Source organism: Salvelinus namaycush, chromosome 11 (genome assembly GCF_016432855.1).
Source record: "Salvelinus namaycush isolate Seneca chromosome 11, SaNama_1.0, whole genome shotgun sequence".
Classification (NCBI taxonomy): Eukaryota; Metazoa; Chordata; class Actinopteri; order Salmoniformes; family Salmonidae; genus Salvelinus; species Salvelinus namaycush.
In genome coordinates this window covers 5,215,995-5,236,571 of record NC_052317.1, presented here as the reverse complement: position 1 = coordinate 5,236,571, position 20,577 = coordinate 5,215,995, and the positions used below count along the sequence as shown (strand labels likewise).

The following is a 20,577-nucleotide window of genomic DNA, read 5'->3' as shown; positions in this document are numbered from 1 at the left end:
AAAGCCAAACCTTGACCCAGAAAATATAAAAAACTATCGGCCTATATCTCCCATTCCTCTCAAAATTTTTAGAAATGGACCCAATCTGGACCCTGATGTCTCTTTTGACGAACATATCAAGACTGTTTCAACTACAGATTTTTTCCATCTACGTAACATTGCAAACATTTTCTGTCCAAAAATGATGCAGAAAAATTAATCCATGCTTTTGTCACTTCTAGGTTAGACTACTACAATGCTCTACTTCCCAGCTACCCGGATAAAGCACTAAATAAACTTCAGTTAGTGCTAAATACAGCTGCTAGAATCTTGACTAGAACCAAAAAGATTAATCATATTACTCCAGTGCTAGCCTCTCTACACTGGCTTTCTGTTAAGGCAAGGGCTGATTTCAAGGTTTTACTGCTAACCTACAAAGCATTACATGGGCTTGCCCCTACCTATCTTTCCGATTTGGTCCTGCCATACATACCTACACGAGAGACAGGCCTCCTAATTGTCCCTAGAATTTTTAAGCAAACAGCTGGAGGCAGGGCTTTCTCCTATAGAGCTCCATTTTTATGGAATGGTCTGCCTACCCATGTGAGAGACGCAGACTCGGTCTCAACCTTTAAGTCTTTATTGAAGACTCATCTCTTCAGTGGGTCATATGATTGAGTGTAGTCTGGCACAGGAGTGTGAAGGTGAATGGAAAGGCTCTGGAGCAACGAACCGCCCTTGCTGTCTCTGCCTGGCAGGTTCCCCTGTCTCCACTGGGATTCTTTGCCTCTAACCCTATTACAGGGGCTGAGTCACTGGCTTACTGGTGCTCTTCCATGCCGTCCCTAGGAGGGGTGTGTCACCTGAGTGGGTTGAGTCACTGACGTGGTCTTCCTGTCTGGGTTGGCGACCCACTTTGGGTTGTGCCGTGGCGGAGATCTTTGTGGGCTATACTCGGCCTTGTCTCAGGATGGTAAGTTGGTGGTTGAAGATATCCCTCTAGTGGTGTTGGGGCTGTGCTTTGACAAAGTGGGTGGGGTTATATCCTGCCTGTTTGGCCCTGTCTGAGGGTATCGTCGGACGGGGCCACAGTGTCTCCTGACCCCTGCTGTCTCAGCCTCCAGTATTTATGCTGCAGTAATTTATGTGTTGGGGGGCTAGGGTCAGTCTGTTATATCTGGAGTATTTCTTCTGTCTTATCCGGTGTCCTGTGTGAATTTAAGTATGCTCTCTCTAATTCTCTCTTTCTTTCTCTCTCTCGGAGGACCTGAGCCCTAGGACCATGCCTCAGGACTACCTGGCATGATGACTCCTTGCTGTCCCCAGTCCACCTGGCCGTGCTGCTGTTCCAGTTTCAACTGTTCTGCCTGCGGCTATGGAATCCTGACCTGTTCACCGGACGTGCTACCTGTCCCAGACATGCTGTTTTCAACTCTCTAGAGACAGCAGGAGCGGTAGAGATACTCTCAATGATCGGCTATGAAAAGTCAACTGACATTTACTCCTGAGGTGCTGACCTGTTGCACCCTCGATAACTACTGTGATTATTATTATTTGACCATGCTGGTCATTTATGAACATTTGAACATCTTGGCCATGTTCTGTTATAATCTCCACCCGGCACAGCCAGAAGAGGGCTGGCCACCCCTCATAGCCTGGTTCCTCTCTAGGTTTCTTCCTAGGTTTTTGCCTTTCTAGAGTTTTTCCTAGCCACCGTGCTTCTACACCTGCATTGCTTGCTGTGTGGGGTTTTAGGCTGGGTTTCTGTACAGCACTTTGAGATATCAGCTGATGTAAGAAGGGCTATATAAATACATTTGATTTTGATTTGAAGGTAACCCGAAGTGGTTTTGTGATAATTGTTTGTTTCTGTTGTTCAGTGGGAGCAGGCGCTCCCACAGATGTGAATTGTTTTTCTTTCAAGAAAAGGGCACCATTGAAAGGAGTGATTAATGGGGTAGAGGAAAATGTGAAAATGGACCAACTGAAGTGGAAGATTCGCCGGTATTTGTGATGCTCATCGTTTGATGTGACGCAGAAAGGGTGGCGTGAGTGGTGAAACATTAGTCATTGTCTGTTCTTTTGAGTTTTGAGGTTGAGTCTTTGCCCGACAGTGATGTTAGCATATCAGTAATCCCGTACAAGCTTTTGTACCGAATGCATTACGTTGTTACAGGTGTCAAGCTTATGGGCATGTGGCAGCAATGTGTAGGAGGGAGGTTCCTAGGTGTGAAAAATGTGCAGAAGGGCATGAGACAAAGAATTGGGGAAATTGGGGAAAGTAGTGGTATTTGTTAATTGTAGGGTTCCCATGTGGCTGGGGATCAGAAATATCTGGTGAGAGAGGCAGGTTACGGTTCCCAGGGTTGGAGTAGTGCAGAAGTTGTCCGTATGCTGAGGCAGTGAAGATAGTAGAGGAAGATGGGAGTGAGGGATCCTGAGAGGAGTGGTGTGAGTAGGAGATCTCTATCTGTACAGAGGGACAGGCCAACAAGTGATATGCTTCAGTAAGATTGGATGTTTGGCGTTTATAGCAATGGTTATTAAGCGTACTGCGATGATGGAAAGTAAGTCGCAGAAAATGTAGGTTGTGATGGCAGCTGCAGAGAAGTATCTGGGTGTACGCGGTTTGATGTCAGAAGGGTGTGTTGAGTGGTGGTGTCCCATCCTTTCTGGCTGTTGGCCTGAGGTACGACTAAATAGATTTAGTGGAGTAGGTAGGTGGGTTTTAAATGAGTGTATTGTAGAGTATTTGTGGACTTTTTTTAAAGCAAAGTATAAGGGAGTTATACTCCTGTCTAGTTGGTGGCAGTAATGCAACATTTATTTGATGCCACAGTCATTAAACCTCATAGAAGAAGAAACAGGTCCCACCTCCCAGAGCTCATGCTCTCTCTCGCCTTACTTGCACATGGCTATTTGCACATCTACCAATATTTCTGTCATTGTAGGGCGCAAAAGTACAGCTAAAAGTCTGAGCGCGTGAAATTGACATGTGTGGCAATAATTGCGTAATTTCAACAAATTCGTTTTTTTCATGTTCACAACTCATCAGTTACACGTTTGAGTATATGTGTTTACAACTACAGAGTATTATTTCATGTTCACAGTTCATCAGTTACACATCCAATACAAATGTATTCTACACGCCCAAATCATTATGTCAATGATTTACCTCCCACTTCTGTTTCTCCCCACAGGGCCGAGACATGCGCAAAGCTCTCCTTGTTTCTTTTCGTCACTAACGCGGGGAGGGACATGGCGTGCGTGCGCTAATGACAGACAGCAGATACGGTCCGTTAGGGCGAGAGAAAAAACCAAGGGGGAAAGATAAGCGGCTGCCAGAGCCTCCACAATAATTGCATTAACTGAATTGTCTCTCGGTGCCCAAAAGCTTGTTCTTGAAAAATCCTATCACCACGTTTGGCAATGAGGACATCTGTCGCCCGTGCATACCATTTGTTTTGGAGGATTCGGGGACACAACTGAATCGGGTTTTTACAGCTGAAAGGGTGTAATTAAATCTTGGATAGAGGGAAAGGTTGGAAATAGTGTGGAGAGGACGTATAGGGCAGGACATTTAACCATATCCAACGGATACGTTTTTTTTTTTTTTTTTTTTTAAATCTCTCATCGTGTGTTATTAAACAAAGGTTGATTCCGTAGCCTACAATTCCCATTTCAATCTCTAATTCGTGGTAAAGGATGCCAGACCAGATCTCGGTATCCGAGTTCCTCTCGGAGACCACCGAGGACTACAATTCCCCCACGACTTCCAGTTTCACCACCCGGTTGCAGAGCTGTAAGAACACCGTCAATGTTCTGGAGGAGGTAAGGCCGTCCAGAAAAAGCTTAATTGGCAATGAGATGAGCACAATGAACAAACATATAAACTGAACTATGAGTTACGTGAATGTCATGCAATTGCACTTACACATTAGTCCATGCTCGGCTCTTGAAATTGAATGAAATCGTCCCCAACTCTCGAACTGCTTCAACACAGCAGTCATTCTGCTATACCTGTAGGGCAGGCTATGCAGGGCTACAATGCGTTCACGTTGTGCAATAGGGGCCACGCATTTTCCGCAGGGATGAGTGGTTGGCATGCGGAAGAATAAATGGTCAGTTAAGTCCATTGTTCTGGTAGGTCTGTTTTAATTTTTAATTTATATCGGTCCCAAGGATGGTATGGTCCCAAGGATGATCGGTCCCAAGGATGATTCCATACGAAACCAGGACAGAAAAAGACCATGATTGGGGGGATTTTCACGAAATTAAATAAAACGTGGAGGAAGACTGTTGACATACATTTGACATCTGTATCTTAAAGCATAATTGAAAAATAATTGATCAAAGTTGCCATATTTATTGCATTTTGGCCATACCCGGCCTCCTTTTATAGGCGGCAGGTAGTTAAGAGGGCTGGCCAGAAACCGAAAGGTTGCTGGTTTGAATCCCCAACCCGACTAGGTGAAAAATCTGCCAATGTGCCCCTGAGCAAGGCACTTATCTCTAATTGCTCCTGTGAGTCACTCTGGATAAGAGTGTCTGCTAAATGACCTAAAATCTAAAATAGTTAACCCAAATTACAAAATGACATTTTGGTTTCCTTACCCTGTAAGCAGTCCATGCTATGGTTTAGTTACCCTGACACTGTTTCCACATGCTAATATTGGTCCCATGACTTGAATAGTATTTGTGCCACATGCTAAAATGTTAGCATCTGGAAACAGTGTCAGGGAAACTAAACCATAGAATGAGTTGCTGTCATGCCTTGTCCATAGACTGCTTACAGGGTAAGGAACACAAAATGCAATTTTGTTATTTGGGTGTACTATCCCTTTAAGACTCCATAATGTTTCATCTGTAGGTGCTACAAAGCAACACTTGGTGTCGTATGAAGCTTTACTTTTTGCTCTGTAATATTAGTAGTATTTTGATATCAATAAAAATATATATATGACATTAATTTATGAATATATAACAAATATAAAGATGAATATTGAAAACACAATTTGTGGCAACTTTTTCTTTATATTGTTGAACATAATACACTGTGGGCATATCAAAGGTCTAGAGTGGGATTTCTGCTACTTTTAGACTTATTATCCAATTTGCATTACCAACAGAATTAATGTGAACATTTATAAAAAATGTTTGCCCTCTGCTAGTGATTTTCAGTATGTGCAATGATACAAGTAAAAGGTGGGCTGTGATTGGTTATATTGCCTACTGTTCCAATGTCTCTGAATAAAATGGGAAATATCTTTAAAACTAGCAGAGATCCCATTCTGGAACTTTGATATGCCCGTAGAGCAGGGCTCCCACACTGGAACTTTGATATGCCCGTAGAGCAGGGCTCCCACACTGGAACTTTGATATGCCCGTAGATCAGGGCTCCCACTCTGGAACTTTGATATGCACGTAGAGCAGGGCTCCCACACTGGAACTTTGATATGCCCGTAGATCAGGGCTCCCACTCTGGAACTTTGATATGCACGTAGAGCAGGGTTCCCACTCTGGAACTTTGATATGCACGTAGAGCAGGGTTCCAACACTGGCGGCCCTATTAGTTTTACCCCCCCCCTCCCACAAGTTTTTAAAGTTTTTTAGAATAGTTAGGCTGTTTATGGCCATGGCAGTTCACATGTGCAGCAAAGCTGTGTGATATTGCAATGCCAAATACTGATAGGGTACACTTAACCCAGCCTAGTCGCCAGTGCTGTTTCCTAGGCTACATTGTATACATCGATAATGTAGGCCTACAATTCCACCTTGTCTGTTTTTGTAAGAATTTAGGAATGTCATTCCCACACTGCTCGCTACACTACTTGTAACCATATAGCTTTGGATGGCAGAGCAAACTGGCCACGCCTCCTCTCAGTAAAAATTAGGGAGCTCGATTAGACTAAACTGGGGTGTACCGGGTTATGGCCCGTGACATGACTGGGCAAAACCTGTGATGGAGCCCTTCTCTAATCGAACAGTAATCTGCACCGGTCATATTATCAATAATGCAGCATGTTGCATCGTTAAGGAACATATATTTTCCATAAAATAAATGTTTGAATTTTCAAACTAGTTTTCATTGTCAAGGCAGATAAAGCACATATGGGGATTTTATTAAGCGCAAACCCTTAGTCATGCAAAAACTCTGAAATTCTCATTACTCTACTTTTGGGGCGGCAGGCAGCCTAGTTGTTAGAGCGTTGCGCCAGTAACCGAAAGGTTGCTAGATCGAATCCCCGAGCTGTCGTTCCTTGGCCGTCATTATTAATAAGAATTTGTTCCTAACTGACCTGCTTAGTATATAAAAAATAATACTCCACGTGCTTGACATCAGCTTTGAACGGGGTGTAACTAATGGGAAATGGCTAGATAGTTAGCACTGTTAAGTATAAGTGACGTCAGTCGCTCTGAAACATTGTAGTTGTGGCGGCATTTGCAGAGCGATAGGTAACGGCGCTTCTTGTAGGAAGTTGTTGATGTGTTCAGAGGGTCCTTGGTTCAAGCCCAGGTTGGGGCAAGGAGAGGGACGGAAGCGTTACTGTTACAGGGGTACTCGTGCCTGGGAGGTAGCCCAGTTACAAAATGGATGCAATCACTTTTCACCCAGTGAAAACTCCCCCTACTCGGTGAACTGGGCCATGTTGCTGAGGCTGTGCATGTGTTAGTTTACTAACGTCTCTGCCTCATTTCTAAACGGCTTAAATAAAAACTCTGAAAATGAACATTTTTATTTTTTATTTTTATTGTGGGCTAATTTAGGATGTAGGATACAACCTAAGGATATTGCAGTAGCACAAACATAATCATGACGCAGTCTACACATTGCATTGGGGCAAAATAACTTATTTCGCTTCTCAATGATCATGCAACATCCCGCGATTTGATAGACTGCACATGATTGACATTTGACAGAGTAGCCTGTTCTGCGTTTTAACCGCAAATAATATACACATGTTATTCTGCTTCTCAATAATCATGCAGCACAGCACAATTTGATTGCAACGCCAGAGTAGCCTGTTCTAAGTCTGGTGAACCGAACGATATGCGCGTGTAGACCAGAGTCTGACAATGGGCTTGTTTGTGAAGGAGAGAATCCCACACATGCACAGAAGGTTCAGTTGATCGGGAAGAGGTGTCCAGACAATTTGGCCACGCAGCCACTCCGAAAATGATTTGTCCTCGGAAAAGGGATAGACAGAATGGGAGAAGCCAATAGGGAAGTTAGGAAGGACATAGAATAGAGTAGCCTACATGTTTTTACTGGGGAATGTGTGTATAAGTATTCTGTGTAGTAAAGGGAACCAGTGATGTGAAACGGCACAATGCAAATTATTTAAATTATGATATATTAGAGGCTACAATGATGCTACTGGAATTTTAACACGTTAGCCCTGGTTGGGCGAACTGTGACCAATGTTCACCATGGAAATAAGTAGAGGGTGCTCAACCAAGGTGAGTAGAGGTGCAACCTAAAAATATGTAAACCTCATTGGACAGGAAAAGGCGCAACGCTCGCTCGCCATTAAAAATGTGTAGTTTTATTAAGCAAGTTTAAAAGATAGATTTTTCGGCCTTCATAGCCTTCTTCAGAATCACTTGCTTAATACAACAAAGAATATGGTGAGCGAGTGTTGCATCTTTTCCTGTCCACCAATGCTCACCATGCTCTGTAACCCATGCCTTTGTCCAATAAAATCCTCCCCAAAAAACGGGCTTGCAATGAGATCTACATCAGCTAATTGGTAAACTGTGGCGAATGCATTGGAACGTAAAGGAAGACAGAGGAGCTCACAGGTTGCTATGACGCAGTTGTCTGCCTATTATAGGCCATTTATTTCACTTTGAATCATTTTAATGCCTCTGTTTAGGCTTCCAGTTGACAGCTCTCTGGTTTCCTAATGTGTTCATATTCTCTTGGGGAAATGCAAGGCAAAACAGATGAATCACCTGGGGCAGAGAAGAGGTGCATGATGGTCTTTTGATGTTGGCACACTGGGTTCATTGCACTGCAGTGACTGCACAGCTCTTTTCTTGTCACACTTCACATCTCTTAAACCTTACAGTGAAATGCTTACTTACAAGCCCTTAACCAACAATGCAGTTTTAAGAAAATACCTAACAAGAAGAAAGTAAGAGATAAGATTAACAAATGATTAAAGAACAGCAGTAAATAACAATAGCGGGGCTATTTACTGGTACAGAGTCAATGTGCGGGGGCACCGGTGTCGAGGTAATATGTACATGTAGGTAGAGTTATTAAGGTGAATATGCATAGATAATAACAGAGAGTAGTAGCAGAGGGTGGGGGGGATGGGGGCAATGCAAATAGTCCAGGTTGTCATTTGATTAGTTGTTCAGGAGACTTATGGCTTGGGGGTAGAAGCTGTTTAGAAGCCTCTTGGACCTAGACTTGGCGCTCTGGTACCGCTTGCCGTGCTGTAGCAGAGAGAACCGTCTATGACTAGGGTGGCTGGAGTCTTTGACCATTTTTAGGGCCTTCCTCTGACACCGCCTGGTATAGAGGTCCTGGATGGAAGGAAGCATGGCCCCGGTGATGTACTGGGCCGTACGCACTTCCCTCTGTAGTGCCTTGCGGTCTGGGCCGAGCAGTTGCCATACCAGGCAGTGAAGCAACCAGTCAGGATGCTCTCGATGGTGCAGCTGTAAAACCTTTTGAGGATCTGAGGACCCATGCCAAATCTTTTCTGTCTCCTGAGGGGGAATAGGTTTTGTCGTACACTCTTCATGACTGTCTTGGTGTGCTTGGACCATGTTAGTTTGTTGGTCATGTGGACGCCAAGGAAGTTTTCAACCTATTCCACTGCTGCCCCGTCGATGAGAATGGGGGCGTGTTCGTTTCTCCTTTTCCTGTAGTCCACGATCATCTCCCACACGGTCAGGTCTCTGACCTCCTCCCTATAGGCTGTCTCATCGTTGTCGGTGATCAGGCCTACCACTGTTGTGTCATCTGCAAACGTAATGATGGTGTTTGAGACGTGGCTGGCCACGCAGTCATGAGTGAACAGGGAGTACAGGAGGGGACTGATCACGCACCCCTGAAGGGCCCCCGTGTTGAGGATCAGTGTGGCGGATGTTTTGTTACCAACACTTACCACCTGGGGGCGGCCCATCAGGAAGTCCAGGATCCAAATGCAGATGGAGGTGTTTAGTCCCAGGGTCCTTAGCTTATTGATGAGCTTTGAGGGCACTATGGTGTTGAACGCTGAGCTGTAGTCAATGAATAGCATTCTCACATAGCTGTTCCTTTTGTCCATGTGGGAAAGGGCAGTGTGGAGTGCAATAGAGATTGCATCATCTGTGGATCTGTTGGTGCGGTATGCAAATTGGAGTGGGTCTAGGGCAGGGGTGGGCAAACTTTTTGACTCGCGGGCCACAATGGGTTCTAAAATTTGACAGAGGGGCCGGGCCAGGAGCATTTGGAGGGAGTGTTTGGGCCGGATATACTAAAGCATTAAATGTAGTGTGTGCAAACCTCATAGCACAGTAAGAACACTACAACCCAATTTATTAATTGTCTTTCAAATGTGAAAAATAGCCCTTATCAGTTAATAAATTTGTCTCAAGGAATATGCAAGATATGGCATTTACATACTATTTCGCAGATACCGGGATGAGGAAATGTAAATAGATTAAAATAACATACGCACTGTGATTTATCAAGATTGCGTCTGTTTTTAATAAGTTTCAATCGAAGGTGCAAAGTTAAAGAAATCAACATTTATTGAAAAATGGAATCACTTTCAACATTCAAAACATATTATTACACAACGAAATACTCAAGCTCAATAATATCTACTTGTGTTAAACTCCGCAAAATCATGGATGGATTGTCCTGACCGCGCGCTCTACAAACTCGCCACGGACGCCCTCGCCTTCACGCGCAAACAGTACACGTGTATCGTTGCCAAGCACACAGACATAGGCTGTATTAAATATCCTACCTGCAGCTGAAAATTAAAATTTAAATTAAGAGCGATGTGCGGCGTGTTAATAAAGCTACTGTACCGCTGCTGTGCGTAAATGCGCATTGCTCTTAATTAAAAGACGCACTTCCAAACTTTCCATATGCATTTTTTCATAACACAGCAGAAAAACTCACCATTTCAGTGGGAACAGTGTTGTTGGTCTCCCTTTTTTGCCAGTGCATCAAAGTCTGGAGTTAGTTTTGTTGTGGCAATTCTCAGGACAGATCTGAGGTGTTGGTCAGTTAACTTGGATCTGTGATGGGCTTTGTTGATTTTCATGACGCTAAACGTCTGCTCACACACGTAGGTCGAGCCAAACAACACCAGCATCTTCTGCGCCGTCCTCCGGAGGTTTGGAAACGCGGTCTCGTTAAGTGAAGCGTAAAAGTCATTCAGTTTAAGAGACTTGAACTTCTCCTTTGAGACGGAGTCAGACTGAAGATCGATCAGTTCCAATTGCAGCTCCTGCGGTGCTGATTCGGGGTCTTGTGACAGGGGACAGGACACCAGTTGAAGTGACTTGTCAATTTTTTCAAAATCACAGAACCGACGGCAAAATTCTCTGTGCAGATCGTCCAGTGATTTGCAGTATTTCTTCGCATTTCGGGCGGCCTCTTTCTGCACGGCTAGTGTGGGGAAATGTGCGAAAGATTTGTTTGACATTTGCCTGGAGAATAAAACCAGCTTGGATTTGAAGGCTCTCACATTTGTGTACATGTCGTGCGCAAACTGATCTTTCCCCTGTAGCTTCACGTTCAGCTAATTCATGTGTGAAAATATGTCCACAGCAAACGCAAAGTCACAAAGCCAGTTTGTGTCGCTCAGCTCGGGGAATTCTTCGGATTTCCCCATTAAATTAAAAAATGAGCGAATCTCGTCTTTGAGCTCCCAGACTCGTTGAAACACTTTCCCCAAACTTAACCAGCGGACGCGAGAGTGGTAAAGTAGGTCCTGGTGATCCGCATTAGTTTCTTCCAGGAACGTAATGAACTGACGATGATTAAGTCCCCTTGCTCGTATGAAGTTAACAAGTTTTACAACTGGATCCACGACGTGATTAAGCTGCAATACAGACTTACACAGAGACTCCTGATGAATGATGCAGTGAAGTAAAATAACATCCTGGTCAGGGTTTTCTTCTTTCACTTTATCCTGGATTCTTTTCAGCAGCCCGATGTTTTTTCCAGTTAAATTTGGCGATCCATCCGTGGTGACATTGGCAAGTTTACTCCAAGGTAGCTTCATTCTCTCGATGACAGCAGACACCTGTTCATATAAGTCCTCTCCTCGCGTTTTCCCTTTCAGTGATTCCATGCTCAAAAGCTCCTCCGTTATCTCAAAACTGTCGTTAATCCCTCGGATAAAAATTAGGAGCTGAGCAGTGTCTTTTATGTCGTTACTTTCATCCAGTGCTAGTGAATATAACTTAAAGGACTCCGCCTTTTTGTTTAACTCGCTGACTATATCTTCGTCAATCAGTTCCACGCGGCGAGTCACTGTCCTGCGTGCTAAACTGATTTTTTCAAACTTGGCTTTGCTCTCCGGACACAAGAGACCTGCTGTCTCTACCATGCACTCTTTCAAAAACTCGCCTTCGGAGAAAGGCTTGCTAGCCTTTGCTAATTTGAATGCCAGCAAATAACTTGCCTTGGTACTTGACTCTTGAATTGCAGTTTGTCGGTGAAAAAAGTTCTGTTGACTCTGTAAATTAGCTGCCAACCTCTGAGCAGTAGCCGCCCGTTCTTGTGTTGACTGCTTGCTACCATAGTTTGCATGCTTCGTGGCAAAGTGACGGCTGATATTGTACTCTTTGAAAACCGCAACAGCTTCTTGGCATATCAGACATACAGCCGTTGATCGGACTTCAGTGAAGAAGTATTTTGTTGTCCACTCCTTATTAAACACTCGGCATTCGCTGTCCACTTTCCTTCTCTTTGGTCCGCTCATTTTCACAGAAGGGCTTAATGGTGACGTGAAACGAAGTGAAAATTAAAGTGAAATAAAGAGAAATACGCGCCACTCCAACAACGGTCAATGTGTTTTGAGTGCGCCATCTATTGGGGAAACGTGGGCATTGCAGGGAAAGGGGAAAAAAAGGAGGTTTTTACTATAATTTGGACAAGTTCGGCGGGCCGGATTAAAAAGCCTAACGGGCCGTATGTGGCCCGCGGGCCGTAGTTTGCCCATGTCTGGTCTAGGGTTTTTGGGATAATGGTGTTGATGTGAGCCATGACCAGCCTTTCAAAGCACTTCATGGCTACAGATGTGAGTGCTATGGGTCGGTAGTCATTTAGGCAGGTTACCTTAGGGTTCTTGGGCACAGGGACTATGGTGGTCTGCTTCAAACATGTTGGGATTACAGACTCCGTCAGGGACAGGTTGAACATGTCAGTGAAGACATACTATACACAGTTAAGGTGGCAGTTAAGTAACGGGTGGCATCCATAAGTCTAAATATTGCTGTTATATTGCACAACCTTCAATGTTATGTCATAATTACGTAAAATTCTGGCAAATCAGTTCGCAACGAGCCAGGTGGCCCAAACTGTTGCATATACCCTAACTCTGCGTGCAATGAACGCAATAGAAGTAACACAATTTCCCTAGTTTAATATTGCCTGCTAACCTGAATTTCTTTTAACTAAATATGCAGGTTTAAAAAAATATACTTCTGTGTATTGATTTTAAGAAAGGCATTGATGTTTATGGTTAGGTACATTCGTGCAACGATTGTGCTTTTTTTCGCAAATGCGCTTTTGTTAAATCATCCCCTTTTGGCAAAGTTGGCTGTCTTTGTTAGGAAGAAATAGTCTTCACACAGTTCGCAACGAGCCAGGAGGCCCAAACTGCTGCTTATCCCGACTCTGTTGCACAGAACGCAAGACACAATTTCCCTAGTTAAAAGAAATGCTTGTTAGCAGGCAATATTAACAAAATATGCAGGTTTAAAAATATATACTTGTGTATTGATTTTAAGAATGGCGTTGATGTTTATGGTTAGGTACACATTGGTGCAACGACAATGCTTTTTTCGCGAATGCGCTTGTTAAAACACCCGTTTGGCGAAGTGATTCAATGATAAATTAACAGCCACCGCATCGATTATATGCAACGCAGGACAAGCTAGATAAACTTGTAATATCATCAACCATGTGTAGTTAACTAGTGATTATGTTAAGATTGATTGTTTTTTATAAGATACGTTTAATGCTAGCTAGCACCTTACCGTGGCTCCTTGCTGCACTCGCATAACAGGTAGTCAGCCTGCCACGCAGTCTCCTCGTGGAGTGCAATGTAATCGGCCATGATCGGTGTCCAAAAATGTTGATTACCGATTGTTATGACAAATTTGAAATTGGCTCTAATTAATCGGCCATTCCGATTAATCGGTCGACCTCTAGTATCAATATGTTTTGACCATGACAGTTTACAATCCAGGGTAACTCCAAGCAGTTTAGTCATCTCAACTTGCTCAATTTCCATATTATTCATTACGAGATGTAGTTGATGTTTAGAGTTTAGTGAATAAATTGTCCCCCAAAAAACACAATGCTTTTAATTTTGGAAATATTTAGGACTAACTTATTCCTTGCTACCCATTCCGAAATTAACTGCAACTCTTTAAGTATTGCATTCATTTCAGTTGATGTAGTAGCTGACATGTTGAGTCATCCACATACATAGACACACTGGCCTTACTCAAAGCCAGTGGCATATTGTTAGTAAAGATTGAAAAAAGCAAGGGGCCTAAACAGCTACCCTGGGGAATTCCTGCTTCTACCTGGAATATGTTTGAGAGGATTCCATCAAAGAACGCCCTCTGTGTTAGACAAGTAACTCTTTATCCACATTATAGCAGGAGGTGTAAAGCCATAACACATACATTTTTCCAGCAGCAGACTGATCAATAATGTCAAAAGCTGCACTGAAGTCTAACAAGACAGCCCCCACAATAATTTGATCAATTGCTCTCAGCCAATCATCAGTCATTTGTTCCGTGCTTGTTGAGTGTCATTCCCTATATGCGTGCTGAAAGTCTGTTGTCAATTTGTTTACTGTGAAAAAGCGTATCTGGTAAAACACCATTTTTCCCCTGAAGTTTCTTAAGTGTTGATAACAGTGATTTGGTCGGCTATTTGATCCAGTAAAGGGGGCTTTACTATTGGGTAGCGGAATGACTTTAGCTTCCCTCCAGGCCTGAGGGCACACGCTCTCTAGTAGTCTTAAATTGAAAATGGGTCAAATAGGAGTGGCAATATTGTCTGCTATTATTTTCAGTCATTTTAAATCCAGGTTGTCAGACCCCGGTGGCTTGTCTTTAGACAATGATGATTTTTTCACCTCTTCCACACTGACTTTACACAATTCAGAAGTACAATTGTTGTCTTCCATAATTTGGTCAGATATACTTGGATGTGTAGTGTCAGCGTTTGTTGCTGGCATGTCCATCCCTAAGTTTGTTTATTTTGCCAATGGAAAAAGTCATTAAACTAGTTGGCAATATCAGTGGGTTTTGTGATAAATGAGGCATCTGATTCAATGAATGATTGAGCCGAATTGTTTTTTTTGCCCCCAAAATATCATTTAAGGTGCTCCAAAGCTTCTTTATATCATTTATCTTTGTTTCATAGTATAGTTTATTTTTATTTATCTTAGTCACATGATTTCTTAATTTGCAGTACGTATGGCAATCAGTTGGGCTGCCAGACTTATTTGCCGTACCTTTTACCTCATCCCTCTCAACCATACCATTTTTCAATTCCTCATCAATCCAAGGGGATATAACAGTTTTTACAGTCATTTTCTTAATGGGTACATGCTTATTAGTAACTGGAATAAGCAATTTCATTAATGAGGGAAGTGCAGTGTCTGGTTGCTCCTCATTACACACCACAGACGAAACACCACAGATATTTGCTGGTAAACCTTTAGGTTTAGGTGGCTGGTTGTACCGTTAGTAGCTTGCTGTGTAGTACATTTAGTACATAGTAGCCATATCTACGACTTAAAAGAGAAGAGGTTTTACAATCAAGATGCAATAGCTTTCCTTTTGTAAAACCTCTCTTTGTCATATATGGCTACTGGTAGCTGTTTAGCTAGACTAGCTAGCTACGTAGCTTCCTACCCAAGTTAGCAAACAGAAAATAATTTGATTTCCCCCTACTGTACACAGTGTGTTTTAGCCAGCAATACACAATGTGGGTTTCAGTAGATAAACCAAAGTTAGCTAGCTAGGTGGCTTCCATGAAAAATTACTTACTTAGCCCTCTTCATCTGCCCTCTTGGTGCTGGCATCGGCTGTAGCAGATTTTCTAGTTAAATCCAACTTTTTGTTTAGAATCCTCTTCCCTATATTCCGGTTGAAACATGTACGGTTGAATGTCACCATGTAGCTAATAGAACATCACAAAGTGCTCCATGGTTGAATTCGTATTGGTGAGAGGAATCACTTGAAGCCATTGTGTCTGGTCAGTTCTTTAGTTTTGCCAAGAGGGTTTTGTGTTGTGTCCGCCTCTGTCTTGGGGGAGAGACGGGGCCAGAGCAGGAAGCACTGCCCAACATGAGTTGTAGTCTTTCAGAGAGTGGAAAAAATGTGTCACCTTGTATATTTATCAATAAATCTGTCGATAGGAACATCGCTGAAAGATGTACAATGGCACTATCAAACAAGGACATCCATATCTACACACAAAAATGGATAGTTCAATTGGTATAACATAGAGGAGGATAAAAAGCAGCACTACATTTATTTTCAGATCTCTCACCCCTATCATGGTGTATATTCGGCGCAAATCCAAGTCCTGCCTTCTTCGTGGACAATTATGTGTGAAACACATCTCACTGACCTCGAAATCCCTCGAACATTGATCGAAACAACCACGGTCCCCCAGGGTGAAATTCCCCTTTTTAAATAGGGACAGCAGGTAGTCTAGAGGTTTAACAGGGGGGCAATAAATGGGAGGGTTGCCAGTTCGAATCCCAGTGCCGACTGGGACAAATCTGGTAGGCAATGGGCCCTACCAGAAGGTTGCTGGCATCAGTATCCTAGATGCCATCTCCTTCTGTTGAGCCCTTGAGCAAGGAACTTAACCCCTATACAGCTCCAAGGGCGTTACACTGTTGCTGATCCTGTCCTCCAACATCTCCGTGTGTGAGTCCCAGGTGGGTTGCTATAAAGGAAAATGACCAATTTCAATGTCCCTGTAACAATTGACAAAGTGTATAATTATTGTGCCAGATAGGCAGCCTTTCTGCTCACCAAGTTACCTTTTGTGAACATATAATTGTGTATTGACAGTTATCTAATTTATTTTCTAAGAAATACACATACCCAATCCCTGTGTGCCTTCTTTTTTTGGAATCACATTAAACTGTCCCAACGTGAAGTATAGAAAGCTCGTCTTACATCCTCTGAAGAGTGGGGATTTGTTGTGTGCTAAATATAGACAGAAGCCGTAGTGCACTTGTGTTACAGGAGAGTGTTTTTCAGAGCTACAGTGCTGGAGGGATGCAGCGAGGGTATTAATCTACTTATAGGGGCTAGCGCACAACACTCACCTGGCCTGCTACTGCTAGCCAGCCAGGGAGACAAGAAGCATTGCACTACTAGAACAATGGGAGAGGTTGACACTACCACATGGGCATTTTTTTTTTTAGATGTACCATGATTGCAACTTTATATGTCGGCTAATGTAGGTTAAGTGTTGGATGAGGGTGAATATAATAGTCTTGTCCATGGGGTAGAATATAATAGTCTTGACCATGGGGTAGAATATAATAGTCTTGACCATGGGGTAGAATATAATAGTCTTGTCCATGGGGTAGAATATAATAGTCTTGACCATGGGGTAGAATATAATAGTCTTGTCCATGGGGTAGAATATAATAGTCTTGACCATGGGGTAGAATATAATAGTCTTGACCATGGGGTAGAATATAATAGTCTTGACCATGGGGTAGAATATAATAGTCTTGACCATGGGGTAGAATATAATAGTCTTGACCATGGGGTAGAATATATCATAGTCTTGTCCATGGGGTAGAATATATCATAGTCTTGTCCATGGGGTAGAATATATCATAGTCTTGTCCATGGGGTAGAATATATCATAGTCTTGTCCATGGGGTAGAATATATCATAGTCTTGTCCATGGGGTAGAATATATCATAGTCTTGTCCATGGGGTAGAATATATCATAGTCTTGTCCATGGGGTAGAATATATCATAGTCTTGTCCATGGGGTAGAATATATCATAGTCTTGTCCATGGGGTAGAATATATCATAGTCTTGTCCATGGGGTAGAATATATCATAGTCTTGTCCATGGGGTAGAATATATCATAGTCTTGTCCATGGGGTAGAATATATCATAGTCTTGTCCATGGGGTAGAATATATCATAGTCTTGTCCATGGGGTAGAATATATCATAGTCTTGTCCATGGGGTAGAATATATCATAGTCTTGTCCATGGGGTAGAATATATCATAGTCTTGTCCATGGGGTAGAATATATCATAGTCTTGTCCATGGGGTAGAATATATCATAGTCTTGTCCATGGGGTAGAATATATCATAGTCTTGTCCATGGGGTAGAATATATCATAGTCTTGTCCATGGGGTAGAATATATCATAGTCTTGTCCATGGGGTAGAATTGGGCATATTATACTGTACAATGTTACATATTTTCCTCAAGAAAGAGCACTGAACAGATGTATGAAACACCTCCACATTCAATAACTCCTAATGGATTGGATTGCATTGACATTGACATTTTTTTTCCAAATCCCTTAACATTGTTTGGGGGAAGGACATAGGCTTTTACCGGTCTAACAATGCATTTGAACTACATTGTAATGCCTTTTAGGTGTTGTCGACAGAACTTAACTCTTAAGGTTGAATAAGCACCATGTCAGACTCAGGGATTGTTGCTAGTTGGGGAGTAGACCATGGGTGGGGAGTGAACACAACCCTCATTTTGAAAGCAGGCTGGGATTTTACTTAATGATGTCCCTGTTCCCCACCCATGGGACTCTGCCCTGATGACTCATCCACAGTGTCTGTCCATTTTTCCAGTGTCTATCAACTTGTCTTCTCGTCCTCCCACTTATCCCCTTTTCTTTTTCCAGACATTGTGTCGTTAGATCTGATGAGCTTGCTCGAGTCGTTTCCTCTTTGGATTGTAAATAGGTCCATTAAGTCGTCCTCAATCACATTGTTGTAAATATATTTTTGAGCAATTCAAACCAACATCCACTTCAGGATCATTGGATATGATGTTACTAAATCTATTGACTGGCTACCCATCTACATCGATCCGGCCAAATTCCATGGCCACTAACTTTTCTTCTTCACCATGAGTCTGGATTTGCTCTCCCCATGACTTCTCAAATATGAACACATTCAAATCGTTATGATTAGTCCCAGAAAACGGCCTACACAAATCATAAATCTCATAATTTTGACGACTTCTAGGATGTCAGGTTCAGATGGATGTATGGAGTGATCGATGGAGCAATTCAATTAAATTCAGAATCAATCAATCAAATGTATTCGGAATCAATCAATCAAATGTATTCATAAATCCCTTTTTATGTCAGCTGATGTCACAAAGTGCTATACAGAGACCCAGCCTAAAGCCATTAACAGCAAGCAATGCAGATGTAGAAGCACGGTGGCTAGGAAAAACTCTAGAAAGGCAGGAATCTAGGAAGAAACCTAGAGAGGAACCAGGCCCTGAAGGGTGGCCAGTCCTCTTCTGGCTGTGCCAGGTGGAGATTATAACAGAACATGGCCAAGATGTTCAAACATTCATAGATGACCAGCAGGGTCTAATAATAATCACAGTGGTTGTAGAGGGTGCAACAGGTCAGCACCTCAGGAGTAAATGTCAGTTGGCCGATCATTCAGAGTTAGAGAAAGCAGGTGCGGTAGAGAGAGAGAGAGTCAAAAACAGCAGGTCTGGGACAAGGTAGCACGTCCGGTGAACAGGTCAGGGTTCCATAGCCGCAGGCAGAACAGTTGAAACTGGAGCAGCAGCACGGCCAGGTGGACTGGGGACAGCAAGGAGTCATCAGGCCAGATAGTCCTGAGACATGGTCCTAGGGCTCAGGTCCTCCGAGAGAGAGAAAGAGAGAATTAGAGAGAGCATACTTAAATTCACACAGGACACCGGATAAGACAGAAGAAATTCTCCAGAACAACAGACTGACCCTGCCCCCCGACACATAAACGATTGCAGCATAATTACTGGAGGCTGAGACAGGAGGGGTCGGGAGACACTGTGGCCCCGTCCGACTATACCGCCGGACAGGGCCAACCAGGCAGAATATAACCCCACCCACTTTGCCAAAGCATAGCCCGCACACCACTACCCTGAGACAAGGTCGAATATAGCCCACGAAGATCTCTCCCACGGCACGAACCCGAGGGGGCCAAGATCACGTCAGACTCGACCCACTCAAGTGACACACCCCTCCTAGGGACAGCATGGAAGAGCACCAGTAAGCAAGTGACTCAGCCCCTGTAATAGGGTTAGAGGCAGAGAATCCCAGTGGAGAGATCGGAACCGGCCAGGCAGAGACAGCAAGGGTGGTTCATCGCTCCAGTGCCTTTCTGTTCACCTTCATACCCCTGGGTCAGACTACACTCAATCATAGGACCTTCTGAAGAGATGAGTCTTCAATAAACTTAAAGGTTGAGACCGAGTCTGTGTCTCTAACATGGATAGGCAGACCATTCAATAAAAATGGAGCTCTATAGGAGAAAGCTCTGCCACTAGCTGTTTGCTTAGCCTGTCTGGCTCTGGCGTTCCGCTTGCGGAACTCCTCCCACATTCGACTGAAAAGGCAGAGCGCGAAATTCAAAAGATATTTTTTAGAAATATTTAACTTTCACACATTAACAAGTCCAATACAGCAAATGAAAGATACACATCTTGTGAATCCAGTCAACATGTCCGATTTTTTAAATGTTTTACAGCGAAAACACCACATATATTTATGTTAGCTCACCACCAAATACAAAAAAGGACAGACATTTTTCACAGCACAGGTAGCATGCACAAAGCCAACCTAACTAACCAAGAACCAACCAAACTAACCAAGAAACAACTTCATCAGATGACAGTCTTATAACATGTTATACAATAAATCTATGTTTTGTTCGAAAAAATGTGCATATTTGAGGTATAAATCAGTTTTACATTGCAGCTACCATCACAGTTACCGTCACAAATAGGACCGAAGCAGCCAGAGTAATTACAGACACCAACGTCAAATACCTAAATACTCATCATAAAACATTTCTGAAAAATCGATGGTGTACAGCAAATTAAAGACAAACATCTTGTGAATCCAGCCAATATTTCAGATTTTTTAAGTGTTTTACAGCGAAAACACAATATAGCATTATATTAGCTTACTACAATAGCCTACCACACTACCGCATTCATTCATCAAGGCACGTTAGCGATAGCAATAGGCACGTTAGCGATAGCGAATAAACCAGCAAAAGATATATAATTTTTGACTAACCTTGATAAGCTTCATCAGATGACAGTCCTATAACATCAGGTTATACATACACTTATGTTTTGTTCGAA

At 43.0% G+C, this 20,577-nt stretch overlaps 1 protein-coding gene across 4 annotated transcripts in view; it reads left to right on the top strand.

Moving 5' to 3' along the window:
• The first annotated feature begins 2,232 nt into the window (after nucleotides 1–2,232).
• asap1a (ArfGAP with SH3 domain, ankyrin repeat and PH domain 1a) overlaps nucleotides 2,233–20,577 on the top strand; it is a 160,725-nt gene continuing 142,380 nt past the window's right edge. For all 4 annotated transcript variants that reach the window (XM_039003654.1, XM_039003651.1, XM_039003655.1 and 1 more), the window contains exon 1: nucleotides 2,233–3,810. In XM_039003654.1, coding sequence (XP_038859582.1) covers nucleotides 3,685–3,810 — 126 coding nt within the window. In that variant the 5' untranslated portion in view covers nucleotides 2,233–3,684. The remainder of the gene's footprint in view (nucleotides 3,811–20,577) is intronic.